General features: G+C 41.4%; 1 protein-coding gene across 4 annotated transcripts in view; it reads left to right on the forward strand.

Moving 5' to 3' along the window:
- The first annotated feature begins 4,207 nt into the window (after positions 1–4,207).
- The window catches only part of NAA16 (N-alpha-acetyltransferase 16, NatA auxiliary subunit), a 50,376-nt gene continuing 41,017 nt past the window's right edge, over positions 4,208–13,566 (forward strand). The window contains exons 1-4 of one of the 4 annotated variants that reach the window (XR_014776565.1): positions 4,208–4,477; positions 8,272–8,356; positions 11,149–11,253; positions 12,948–13,105. Coding sequence is in view for 3 of the 4 variants with exons in the window: in XM_084767937.1 (XP_084624063.1) it covers positions 4,424–4,477; positions 8,272–8,356; positions 11,149–11,253; positions 12,948–13,105 (402 nt within the window). In the remaining variant the exon portion in view is untranslated. The remainder of the gene's footprint in view (positions 4,478–8,271; positions 8,357–11,148; positions 11,254–12,947; positions 13,106–13,566) is intronic. The other 3 variants (XM_084767937.1, XM_084767936.1, XM_084767938.1) reach the window with 3 other exon arrangements.

Genomic DNA, 13,566 nt, shown 5'->3' on the forward strand with positions numbered 1-13,566 from the left:
GGCAAGCTTAGATGCAGGTAGAGTCGATGGCCAAACTCTGCCAAGACAGGGTAAGCAAGTCCTCGGCAAATATGTCTGTCAGATATATTGGACCAGAGGCTCAAGAAGATGCTCCAAGTCCTCAGTTGTTCCTGTCTATCAAATATGTCTGGCAGAGATAATGGGCTAGAAGGCTGAAGAAGATGTTAGTGTTGGGTGACTATTCAGGCAGTAAACTGTCTCAGTCATTTTTTCATTTTGGAAGCTGCTAACTTGCCCTTCCAGTTCACTCAGGCATTCAACTTTTATTCCTTTTCAAGTCTCTGATGGGGTTGAAGACCAGATAGTTTAGTCTTACAATCAATTGTAGTTGGTTAGGGGATAAGCTCTTCTTAGATCAAGAAAGATGATTTAAGTTAATAGAGATGAGGTATCATAGATATTGACTTTCATTCAGAAATTTGGACCCAACAAAGCAGGAAGGATGGTTGCTTCGGGCTTGACAAATGCAAATGGCCAAATCACTATGAATGTACATTCATATAACTCATGATTGTCTTGTGGTTTTTCCTGCTGTATGCAGTTTGTCTTATCATGTGTAGTAATATAAATGTATATGTTAAAAAGAAACATTTAAAAAAAGAGAGAGATCAGCTCCAAAGGATCCAATGTCTTGGGACTCCACAAGCATATGCACTCACATGTACACACACACACACACACACACACACACACACTTCAAATATAATAACTAGCTATTTTAACATGTGTGTATAGTCATACAGAGGTCAGAGGAAAAGCAGTAGGAGTCAGGTCTTTCCTTCCACCATATAGTTCGGAGGGATGGAACGGAAGTCATCAGGTCAGGCAGCAGGCACCTTTACTGTTGAGCCATCTCAGCAGCCCTCAAAATTTATAATCAAATACTTAAACCTCCTCAAATTGCTATATTGAAGATAGGGCTGTTATGTTTAATAATTAGATATAAGGTAAGATAAAGTACCAGGCAGCAGATATGTTGTAGAGGAGTTTATTAAATAAGCATGAGGGGAGAAAGAAAAGGGGGAACGGGTAACCTAGAGAGAGACAGAGACAGAGACAGGAAGAGTAAGAAGAGGAGAGAGGGGGAGAAGGAGCAAAGAGAAAGGAGGAGAGGGGAGTAGAGAGAGAGAGTAGAGAGGGGGCCATGTGGATGGTTTGTGCTTTTATATGACCCTGGGCAGGGCCACGCCCCCTTGGCAGGTAAGCTATGACATCACAAGTAGGCAGCCGGAAGCAGAATCCTAGCAAGGGCCATAAAGGAGATGATTAAAGCTAAATGAAGTTGTAAAGGTGAGCCACAATCCTATTCTAAAGTGCGATACCACAAAACTGCCCATATAAAAGTCTTGTGAGCACACAGGGAAAAAGTGGCCACCTACAAGCCAACAGACAAAACTCATCTTGCTGTTACTTTTTTGTTTGTTTGTTTGTTTTGTTTTTTCCAGACAGGCATGGTGGCCCACTCCTTTAATCTCAGCACTTGGGGCAGAGGCAGATAGATCACTGCGAGTTCGAGGCCAGCCTGGTCTTTAGAGTGAGTTCCAGGATAGCCAGGGCTACACAGAGAAACCCTGTCTCAAAAAAGCAAACCAAACCACTACCACCACCATCACCACCACCACCAACAACAAGCCCACAAACAAACAAAATCCAAAACAAAAAAACAAAAACAAAAAGGAAATACTTGCTTTGTGGCTGCCAAAGTTTTAGTTCATGGCCATCTTGTTTGTCTTGGGACCTTTGGCAAGGCAGAACATTAAAGCAAAGAGTATGTTGTTAAGTCTGTTCACCCATAGTAACTGGGAAGCAAAGGGAAGAGAAGAGATGCCAGTGTCCTAGTGTCTCCTTTTAGAACATCCTCCTGGGACCTAACTTCCTCCAGAGGTTTCCACCATTTCCAAGGATCTGAGGAGCCCAACTTACCTAGTAAGTTGTTGTCTTACTTTTCTATTGCTGTGAAGAGACGACATGGCCAAAGCAACCTTGGAAAGAAAACATTTAATTGAGGATTGGCTTATAGTTTCAGGGGTAAGTCCGTGACCATCGCATTGGGGAGCATGGCTGCAGACAGGAAGGCATGGGACTGGGGCAGCAGCTGAGAGCTTCCATGTTGAAACAACAACTATGAGGCAGAGTGAGAGCTAACGGGGAGCCACTTCCCAGTGACAGTAACACCCCTCCTCAAGCAAGACCACACCTCCTAATCCTTCCCAAACAGTTTCATCAACTGGGCACCAAACACTCAATACAAGAGTATTCTCATTCAAATCACCACAGTTGTCTTCAAAACAGCCTTTAATGGCATGATTAAATTGCCCGTGGGAATAGTAACAAACAACACAAACTCCTAGATTTTACAGTGTCAGCTATTATATAAAATAGGCATGTGGTGTAGAGAAAAACATCCCTTTTCAATTATTTGGTCTTCTTTGGCACTACTAGGCATAACAAAGAGAATCACAGGACAAATGATATATTAAAACATGAGCTGGGAGCTTTGAAGGCCTTTGTAGTTACTATTGCTATTGTTTTATTTAATACAGGATTTTTAAAGGAGGTGCAGCCTGCTTGAAGTGCCAGGAAGGAACGTTTAGCTGGAAATTCCAGATACTCCCAATAGGACTTGGCTTTCTTTCTGAGAAATGCTGAATTTTGATTTATGTAGCATTTTTCTTCTAATGTTGGCTTTAAGAAGACTAAGCATTGAATTCATATAACCCTGCTGTAAAGCAGATCACAATAATGTTATAACTCCATTTCCTGTTGAAAGAGAGAAAGATTTGTTCCAGACAAAACAGGAAGGCGGTAATAAAATTACAGCTGCTGGGTCTTTGCGGCTTCTCATTGCGCATACATTATATCTTTTATGTGGTCTACAATTCGGGCTTGGAGTAGCCAGCTACACTTTTATTTTGTTTTGAATTCCTACCCCACCATAGCCTAAACAACTAAGGAGTGTGTGTGTGTGTGTGTGTGTGTGTGTGTGTGTGTGTGTGTGTGTGTGTATGCGCGTGTGTTCAGATGCCCGAGGAGGATAGAAGCGAGTGTTAGGTTCTCTGGGTACAGAGGTAGTGGGCGAGTGCTGGGAACCTGCCTCTGGGCCTGTGGAAGAAACAGAAGCCTTGACTGCTGAGTCATCTCTTCAGTTCTGCTGGGCAGCTGCTGCTGTTGCTTTTATAACATGGGTTCTGGAGAGTGAACTCGGATTTACAGGCTGAGCTATTTCCCATTTCCTGTAGCCTCCTCCCTAGTCTCTTAAAACAAACAAACAAACAAACAAACAAACAAAAAAACCCCGACAGGTTCTCATACATAGCCTAGCCTAGCCTTGAAGTTGTAATCCTCTTGCCCTTGATTTTCAGAGCTATTGTTACAGGCATGTGCAGAAATTAGGATTCAGAATGTATATGTTTATATATGGCATGTTTCCATACATCTTTTAATACTAAACCAACATTTTGTGTATGGTCCTTGTCTTGTCACAGATGTCTATCTGTACGTAGTCACATGCTATTAGTATGTTTTGTTTTGTTTTGTTTTTGAGAAATTGTCCTGGAACATTCTAGGGTTATATTCTGCTTCTCCATTATTGGGTGGCTTATCTGGAGCAAGAGGCAGCAGACTGCAGGGTCAGTAGACTGTAAAACCCCGTTATCCTTACTGAAAATGCTGGGTGCCCTACACGGCTGAGATTATTTTCTTTTTCCTCCCTACCCTTCCTCTGGTGTAGAGTCCTCTATGGTGGCCTCTAATTTAAGGCCATCCTCCTGCCTCTGCCTCTCAAGTGCTGTGAGTATAAGTTAGCGGTATAGCGCAACACATTTTTATAGACGATTAAAAAAAAAAAGATGCTTCCATCATTTCATTTCGAGATCTGCCCATGTTCCCGCAAAAGTCATGATCACTACTTTGATATGCACCTAAAAGTTAAGGCTTCTGTTAAGAGTCCTTTAAAATCCGGCGAGAAAAGGAAAACACGATTCTGGATCAAGAGTCTGCATTGTACCAAGCAGAGTTTCCAGTGCACAAAACCAGAAGGATAAAAGTTAGCTTGGAATAAATGTGCATTATCTAGGGCTGAAGCCTAACAACCAGCGTGCGACGAACAGTGTCCGTTAGTTAAGGACCGTGAGTGAGTTGGTTCAGCGCCGAGGTCGTGACAGCCCGGCTGCGACCCGGGGAGCTTGGCGGGCGGGAGGACGCCAGCCTTTCCCTGGGCCGTGAGTCTGCGCATGCGTGCGGCGGAGGGGCGGGGCCCTGGCTGCCATCTTGGCGCGCGCGGGATTCCCTCCCAGGCCTCCCACTGGAGTGCGCTGTGTACCACTTCCCGTGGCATCCCACTGAGGTAACCCGCGGCCCGGGCAGCGGCTGGTGCAGCCAGGAGGCCTTCCCTACAGCCGAGATGCCCGGCGTGCAGCTGCCGCCCAAGGAGAGCGCCCTCTTCAAGCGCGTGCTGGTGAGCTCAACGCGCTTTGCTTTTTTCCTCAGCCCTGCTCTCCGCCGGCTGCACCCTCCCCAACCCCCAACCCCCGCGGCGCGCGCTCCCTCCCAGTCTCTGCAGCGTGCTGGGCCGTCCTCACTGCGGCCGCTTTCCAGAAACTTCCCTGGCAAAGTCGCTGAGGCCCCGGTGGCTCAGCTCGCTCTTCCAGTCGCCCCCTCGAGGCTGCTTCTGGTCCAGGCGGGGGCACGGCGCACCCCCAGATCTAGTCAGACGGGAGAGACCGCTGTTTGGGGGTGCTGGGAAATTGAGCTCCCCGCCTCAGTGCGGGAGAGTTCCCGCGGTCTTAGGGAGCCAGTGCCTTTGTTCCGCGGAGAGTTTGCTTGTGTGTGGTTGGCCTCCCCCTTTTGGAGCTGACTTGCCAGAAAAACTTTCTTCTAACTCACCTGAGTGATTAGCTGCAGAGGCTTTGAGACCATTTATGTGCCTTTGAAGCAAGCCTCCATAATGCCTTGGTCATGCCAGACCAATGCCAAGCTAAGAGAGGTTTGCTTTGTCTGGTTTTATTTTTATTTATTTATTTTTTAAATTTTACTTAAAACAGGCTCACTATGTAGCCTTGACTGGCTTGGACAGGCTTGTTAGACAAAGCTAGCTTAGAATTTAGAGAGATCCAGTGTTTTTGCCTCCTGAGTGCTGAAATAAAAGGCATTTGCCACTATGCCTGGACAAGAAGTTTTCTTTGGGATGCGTGCCAGTGTATCTGTCACCTTGGCACCTTCACCATTTTTCAGGTTATACCCTTTTAGGGAGGCGAGTTGGGACATGCCTTTGTATTTCTCAGTGTGCCCTGGGAATCTTAAGTTTTATAAACGCTCACTCTGTGTAGACCAGGCTGGCCTCAAACTCTTGGAGATCCGCCTATCTCTTCCTCCCAAGTGCTGGGATTACAGGCATGGGCCACCACCCCCTGCCTAATAGCTATATTTTCTAACTTTAATTTTAAAAATGTGGTGCTTGCAGGACAAACTTTTAGATTTAAGGGTGAGTTTACATTGAGAGCACGTGGCTGCGCGTCGGTTAGCGGTTAGTCAGTTTTACTGTAAGTAAAACACTGATGTAGTTCATTGCCATCACCTGACAGAAATTTACAGTAGTAGTTCTGCTTTACGCCAATAGAAACTTCACGTTTAGTATTGAGAATGTTAACAATAATACATAGACTGGGGGAATTTTGGTCTTGTTTGTTTGTTTGAGACAGGGTCTTTTTTTTTTTTTCTTTTGAGACAGGGTCTTACATAATTCAGGTTAGCCCTGGACTCCATCTGCTTTTGCTAGAGAGTGCTGGGATTACAGCTTTGAATAGCACATTGAGCCTAGGAATGAAAATTTGAAATCTCAGTTTGATATGGAGCTTTAACAGTTAATAGAGAAGCTTGCTTGGCAGATAAGTGACAGACGTGTTCATTCCTTTTGTTACTGTAGCAGGTCAGTATTATTGAAAGAACACTGGGGACTCTTCCTCGGTAGTTTCCTCTGCTTCTGTCCCATGGTCTGTCTTTGTTGTTTGTCTGGTGAACCTCATAGTCAAAGTTGGACCTTTCAAAATTGTTGATTATATTTATTTGTGTGCATGTGTGCATGCCATGGTGTTCGTGCAGAGATCAGAGGAGGCGGTGGTCTCCTTCTGTGTGAGTTCTCAGGATCAAACTCAGGTAGTCAGGCTTGGGGCCAGGCATCCTTACCAGCTGGGCCATTTCACTGGCTCTGTTTTGTTTACTTTGAGATTTGAGTTTCAGAGTTTCACTGTAGCCCACAGTGGGCTGTGTAATCAAGGCTAGCCTTGAACTCAACTTTCTAAGGACTGGGGCTGATTGATTGTAGGGATTGAGCCACCAGGCCTGGCTGGCTACCGGGCTATTTAATTTATTCATATGGCTCAATTTTCCCCCCTGTTACTTTTGTCTTCTAACCACTCAGTTCTCTTCCCGAAGCCAATCAAGAAAATTCAATTTAAATATATTTTAATGAAGGCTTTAAATTATCACCTCCACATCCAATCTCTGCTGCAGTAGTTAGCCATGCCCTTGGTGCTATTTTGCTTTGAGTTTAGGAGGATAGTTTTATTGAACACCTCTAAGCCTAGACAAGATTTCATTCTCCCAGAGCTCACAAGATGGTGGTGAAGACGGCAAATAAATAAGTGAATAAGTAAGAATGTCAGAGACAAGAGAGCGATAGCACTGATACTGTGGGTATGCAGAGGGTAGGAGGCTGGCAGAGTTACACAGCATGGTCAGGTAGGTGATGTGTGACTTAGATCATAAGGAACAGCCAAGGGATGATTGGAGGAAGAATGTTTTAGTTGAAAGACAAACAGTATAGAGGCCCTAAAGGGGGGGAAAGCTTGAATATTGAGGCATAAGACACCTAGTCTGAACAAGACACCTGATGGGAAAGTACTGAGGACGCTGGCGCGTATGTTCTGGGAGTAAAGATGCTTTTTGTGCTAGATGAGTGATGGTCTTTGCAGCTGGACCATAGTTTGCAACAAAGTTAAGTTTATATGTGTGTTCAGAGCTTCACTGTCCACATTAGTAAACTGAGATAATAGCACCACTTTAAAGAAATTCTTATTAGAACCAAATAAGATCTAAAAAGACAAAAGAGACGTGCTGATAAGGCTGTGGAGAAAATTGGGACCCTTCCTCTTTGCTTTTGGTAACAAGTCAGTACTGCCAGCACAGAAAACAATATGGCAGAACAGTGAGATGGCTCAGCGGGTGAAGTGCTTGCCGTTCAAGCTTAGAGTTCAATGCCTGGAGCCTACAGAAAGGTGGAAGGAGAGGCCCAGCTCTATAACTTGTCTTCTGATCTGTACACAGGAGCTCAAGCACACACACTTAAAAACCAACCAACCAACCAGCAGGGCATGGTCTTTAATCCCAGCACTCAGGAAGCAGAGGCAGGTGACTCTTTGTGAGTTCGAAGCCAGCCTGCTCTACAAAGAGTCCGGGACTTCCAGAGATGTTAAACAGAGAGACCCTGTCTCAAAAAAACCAAACCAAAAACAGTTTGGAGTTTTCCAAAAAACAAACAAATCAAATTAAAACAGAGTACCCAAAGAATTTCCATATGATCCTCCTAGCCCACTGCTGGGAATACATACAAAGGAACTGAAATCACTAAGTTGAAGAGACATCTGTAGTGTTCATGGCAGCACTATTCAACACCATGATAGCTAATAAATGGAAACAGTCTAAATGTCCTTCAACTGATAAATCAATAAAACAATGGGCAATACAATGAAATAGTAATCAGCTATAGAAAATAATGAAAATACAGTATTTTCAGCAACATGGATGATATTAGACATCATGTTAAATGAAGTAAGCCAGACATAGAAAGACAAATACTTCAAGGACTTAGGGCTCATGTGTAACCAAAAAAGTTGATACAGAAAAATTGAATAGAGGTTTCCAGAGGCAGTTGGAAATGACTGGAGGGGTCAGATTGTGAAAAATTGATCAGTGGATACTAAGTCCCAGTTATATAGCTTTAAAATTCTTCATTCTGTGCTAATCTTGGTTGATGATTCTGCATTTATTGAGTTTATTCTTCATTTATATCTTTATTTCCTATAATGGTAAAAATACTGTTTGTCAAGTGTACTTAATGCTGTAATTAATATAAACAGAGGAGCATGCCATCATATTTTAGAGTTTGGATTTTGAATTTACAGTTTATTTGATATAATGAAAATGGCTTCATATCCATTTTATAAAATAACTTTTGCTGCTGTTTCTTTTTAGAAATGTTATGAACAGAAGCAGTACAAAAATGCCCTCAAGTTTTGCAAGATGATTCTTGCAAACCCGAAATTTGCTGAACATGGAGGTACTGTCTGATCTGCTGCAGTGTTGCTTTGGGGGGACTATAATTCTAAAGCCAAGCAGGACTTTTGACAGTAAAGAACACTTCTCAGAGTCTGAGACTGTGTCTCTATTTAATGCATAAATGCTTCTCACTTTTTGTTATGTTTCAAGTGATCTAGTTTCATGCTTCAGTATATGTGGTATCTTTTAATATCTTATTTAATTTTTTAGTTTATGTGCATTGGTGTGAGGGTGTCAGATGTTGGAGTTATAGACAGTTGTGAGATGCCATATGGGTGCTGGAATTGAACCTGGGTCCTTTGGAAGGACAGGCAGTGCTCTTAACTACTGAGCCATCTCTCCAGCCCTCAGTATGTGGTGTCTTTTAGATGAGGAAATTAACCTGCTGAGGGACAATTGGATGAGGTAATGTGCATTTTAATATCCCCCTTCTGAGTGCTTCAGATATCAGAGCTTTTCTGATCAATTGTTTAGATTACCAGTTGAACATATCAGTTCAAAAAACCTGACATCTTAGTTTCAGATCTCAGAGCAATTAGGATTTGGGATTTTTGCGATAGCGATGCTCAGTTTTATAGGTTAGATTTCATCTGTCACTTTGACTAGACTTAAATTTATTATTTTAGTTTCTTATGTATAAAAGTAGGTTGTTATTTATAGTATAGAACAGTATGAAGATAAAGTCACATGCATTTTATTCTTTCGTGTTGTTTTTATGTATTTCCCTTTTTAAAAAATGTGTTTATCATGTGTGAGTGTATGTACTGGTTGCATCCATTCCACAGTGCATGTGTGGAGGTCAAAGGATAATTCTGAGAATTGGTTTTCTTCTACCTTATGGGTCCCATGGATTGAACTCAGGTTGTCAGGCTTGGTGGCAACTGTCTACTCACTGAGCCATCTAGCTGGCCCTTATTTGCCTCATCTTTTTATATAAATATGTTACCATCAATCCACCATTAGGTTGTTAAGGTGTTTTTTTTTAAATCGTTCCTAATAAAGTCTACATTAATGTTTTTTCATCATTTTACTGGTAGACATTGTTTCTTTGGTCCATAGCATAACATAGCTAATTAAGGCCTGTCAGAACACTAGACTTGGACAACTTTTAAGATCATTTAATTAGAAATTATGATGATATTGCTCACCTTTCTAAAATTAGATGATCTTTTGAGAGAAGTACAAGTTCTCATTTTATGAAGTTTTAGAAAATGAAAAATGTTCAGTTATGGGAGTGGGCAATTGGACCATTGAGTTCTGAAAGCTATATAGTCTACAGAGATCATTTTAAAAATCACTGCTACTCTCTTAAGTCCTCTGTGGAAGGACTTAGTGTTTTTCAGAGAAATACTTTGTTGTAAATCATCTTCATCTTTCATTAACTTCCTAACATTGTCTTGGGTTGCTCATCTGTAGTCCAATGTTCTGCTCTCCAAATGCAAAATAAGTTTGTTGAAGCCAGGCATGGTGGTGCACGCCTTTAATCCCAGCACTTGGGAGGCAGGTGCAGGCAGATCTCTGTGAGTTCAAGGCCAGCCTGCTCCACAGAGTGAGTCTAGGACAGCTAGTGCCACACAGAGAAACCCTGTCTCAAAAAACAAAACAAACAAACAAAAAAGTTTGTTGACAAACTAAGCTCTGCCAGTATTGAATATGGTGATGGTTATATCTGTCTTTAATTAGGTAGAGTCGCTCTTTTTGTGAAGTATAAATTATATTATGAGCTGGGTGGTGGTGGTGCATGACTCAGGAGGCAGGAAGAGGCAGCCTGGTCTACAGAATCAATTCTAGGACAACCAGGGCTACACGGAGAAACCCTGTCTTGAAAAACCAAAAACAACAACAAAATTAGACTGTAGTTGGTTAGAATTGGTCTCAAGGGGGCCCTCAGGTGTCCTCTGACTTTCACATGTGTGTCTGACATGGGCTCACTCTCACTCACACACTTAAACACCTACACACACACACACACACACACACACACACACACACACACACACACACACACACTGGCCTTGAGGAAATGCAGGTCTACTGTAGTGAATTTAATTAAGGAGGACTCAGGTACCTGCTTTCTTAATTTTTCTTCAGAGGATAATATAAATCCCATTATGTAGAGTCATCTAAAGGGTAAAACCTATTTCAGTCTAAGGCATTTTAGAATAGGACTTCAGTTAAAGAAAGTCTGTTCAATATTGAATATGGTAATAATGATTACAATGTATATCTTTATTTTGGTAGTCACTCTTTTTTTTCTTTTTCTTTTTCTTTTCTTTTTGCTTTTTGAGACAAGGTTTCACTGTGTAGCCTTGGCTGTCTTGGAGGACTTGCTCTGTAGACCAGGCTGCCCTCAGACTCACAGTGATTCATCAGCCTGCCTCTGCCTCCCGAGTGCTGGGATTAAGGGCGTGCGTCACCATGCCCAGCGGTAGTCACTCTTTTCGTGAGGTATAAGTTAGATATGATAGGTTAAAATTGGTTTCAGTGGAGATGCTTCAAGCAAATATATAAGTATGGCTTTACTTTTGTACCTTTGTGATGAAGATAGAAGTGCTGGGGCAATAGTACGTTAGATCTCGGGTACTGACATAGTGCTAGGAGAATAACTTGATTTTTTCCCCTGGTTTTTCAAGACAGGGTTTCTCTGTGTATCCTTGGCTGTCCCGGACTCACTCTGTAGACCAGGCTGGCCTCGAACTCAGAGATCAGCCTGCCCCTGCCTCCTGAGTGCTGGGATGCCCGGCATTAACTTGAATCTTTCATTTGTAAACAGAGGTTAAAATTATTTTTCAGAGACTTTGGCTATGAAAGGATTAACGTTGAGCTGTTTAGGAAAAAGAGAAGAAGCGTATGAATTTGTTCGAAAAGGACTTCGCAGTGACGTCAGGAGTCATGTCTGTATCCTTTTGCAGTAGTTAGGGTGGTTCACTTGTGTTTTCATTTACTTGTCTTTTCTAATTCAAATTTTATAACTTTTTTGTGAAACATTGAACTCTTAGGAATTTTAATGAAGTCTGTGTATCTGCCTATTCATTATTTGTCATCAGTAATTAGCAATTTAATCCTTTAAAGAAAATCTTCATGGTGAGAAAGACACCAGCCCTTCCCTTAAATATCCATGAATTGATACTTCTCTATTTCAGATAATGATTTTTAGTTATTTAATATACGTAAATACTTGTGTCTCTTGAGTCTCCTTTTGTAAGTTTTAGAGAAAATTTTGAATAAAAGAAAGAAACCAGGCTGGAGAGATGGCTCAGAGGTTAAGAGCACTGACTGCTCTTGCAGAGGTCCTGAGTTTAATTCCCAGCAACCATATAGTGGCTCATAACCATCTATAAAGAGATCTGGTGCCCTTTTCTGGTGTGCAGTTGTATGTGCAAATACAACATTGTATACATAATAAATAAATTTTTTTTTTAAAGAAAAAGGAAAGAAAGAAACCTATTTTAAGCTGGGCATGATGGTGCATGCCTTTTATCCCAGCACATAGGAGGCAAAGGCAGGTGGATTGCTGTGAGTTTGAGACCAGCCTGGTCTACAAAGAGAGTTCTAGGACAGCTAGGCCAGGGCTACACAGAAACCCTGTCTTTTAAAACAACAGCAACAAAACCACTATTTTAAAACAGTTTGGCTGCTTGAAAGCTCAATGGTAGGGTGCTTGTCTAGTGTGAGCAAGGCGCCCTGATGGTGCTCCCTGGTACTGTAGAACTAGCAAACGAAAACTAGGTTTTATTTTGTGTCAGGAAAAACGGGTCCTTTAGCTTGATTTCTGTTAAGAGACTTAGCATTTGCTTTACTGAATCTTTATAATTTTCTTTTCCATTGGCTAGTATTTCAATATGCAAACTGATTTTTAAAAAACTTTAAAAGGATTGTTGAAGCATTTTCATTTCCCACGGTCATGTTTGTTTTTTTTCACGCTGTGCTCTTGTATGTATGACATTTAATTCACTTAGCAGATGGCTAGTATTCAACATGTATACTGTCTATATTGTCACATATTTAACTTAGTTGTCTCTTAAAAACTAAGTGACTATTTTCTTATCCCAGTGCTTACCTTACAGTGACGAGAGATGCTGTGTAAGTATGGTAGCTTTTGGGTTTTGGCATTTTTCCCCCTAAAATAAGCTAAGAGAATAAAACTTAATCTGTGTTTTTTAATATCACTAGTGATTAAATGGTAGCTATATTACTTAGAATTAATTGGATGAATATAAACTTAATTTAGAAGATAATTAATTACAATTTTTATATAAGCGAATTTTGAGATTGTTTGGCTAAAAAAACACAAGGGAATACGATGGAGAAAAATGTTACTAATTTTTGCCAAGAATTTTCTCAAAGTTACTTAAAATATTATGGAAAATTTCAAGCATGTCCAAAATGGAAGAAATTGGATGTTGAATCACTGTTCCCCTATCGTCCAGCTTTAACAGTCAAGGCTTGGCTGGTTTCATCTTTGCATTTTTCTCGCTGTCCTTTCCCTGTGACCTCAGGTCATTCTGAAATAAATTCCAGATAAAGTGCTGTTGAAGTTATTTCATAGTGCATTGTAGTGTCTGTGAATGTCTGTTTCCTTAACTTGATAGGTTGGCATGTATATGGACTCTTGCAGCGTTCTGATAAGAAGTACGATGACGCTATTAAGTGCTACCGAAATGCCCTCAAATTAGATAAAGATAACTTGCAGATCTTGAGGGATCTCTCTCTGTTGCAGATTCAGATGAGAGACCTCGAAGGTTATCGAGTAAGTACTCTTAAATGTACTTTCTTTAAAATACAAAGGTTAATTTTTTTTTGAGGATGAGATTGAAGGTATATGCCACCACAGTTGGCATAAAGATTAAACTTAAAAGCATGTGAATTCAGATTGAATTAAACCGAAGGCGAGATAGTGTCCATTTGATCCATTAGGATCTGTAGTAGAAGAGTAAAGCCACTTGAACAACAGTTTCAGGATTTCATATTTGAGCACTAAGTAAGGATAAATTGAGGTAGCTCAGTGGGTAAAGACACTGCCACCTAGCTTGACAGCCTGTGTTCCATGCCTGGGACTCACACTGTGGAAGGAGAGAGCAGATTTCTGAAAGTTGTCTTCTGACTTCCACATGTATACGGTGGCACCTATACACTCCCTCATGTGTTACACACACACAGGTTTTAGAAATTGATTATCTTTGGCTATACTAATATCTTTTGGGCTTTAAT

The sequence above is a fragment of the Acomys minous genome (genome assembly GCF_964271855.1).
Source record: "Acomys minous genome assembly, chromosome: 18".
Taxonomy (NCBI): domain Eukaryota; kingdom Metazoa; phylum Chordata; class Mammalia; order Rodentia; family Muridae; genus Acomys; species Acomys minous.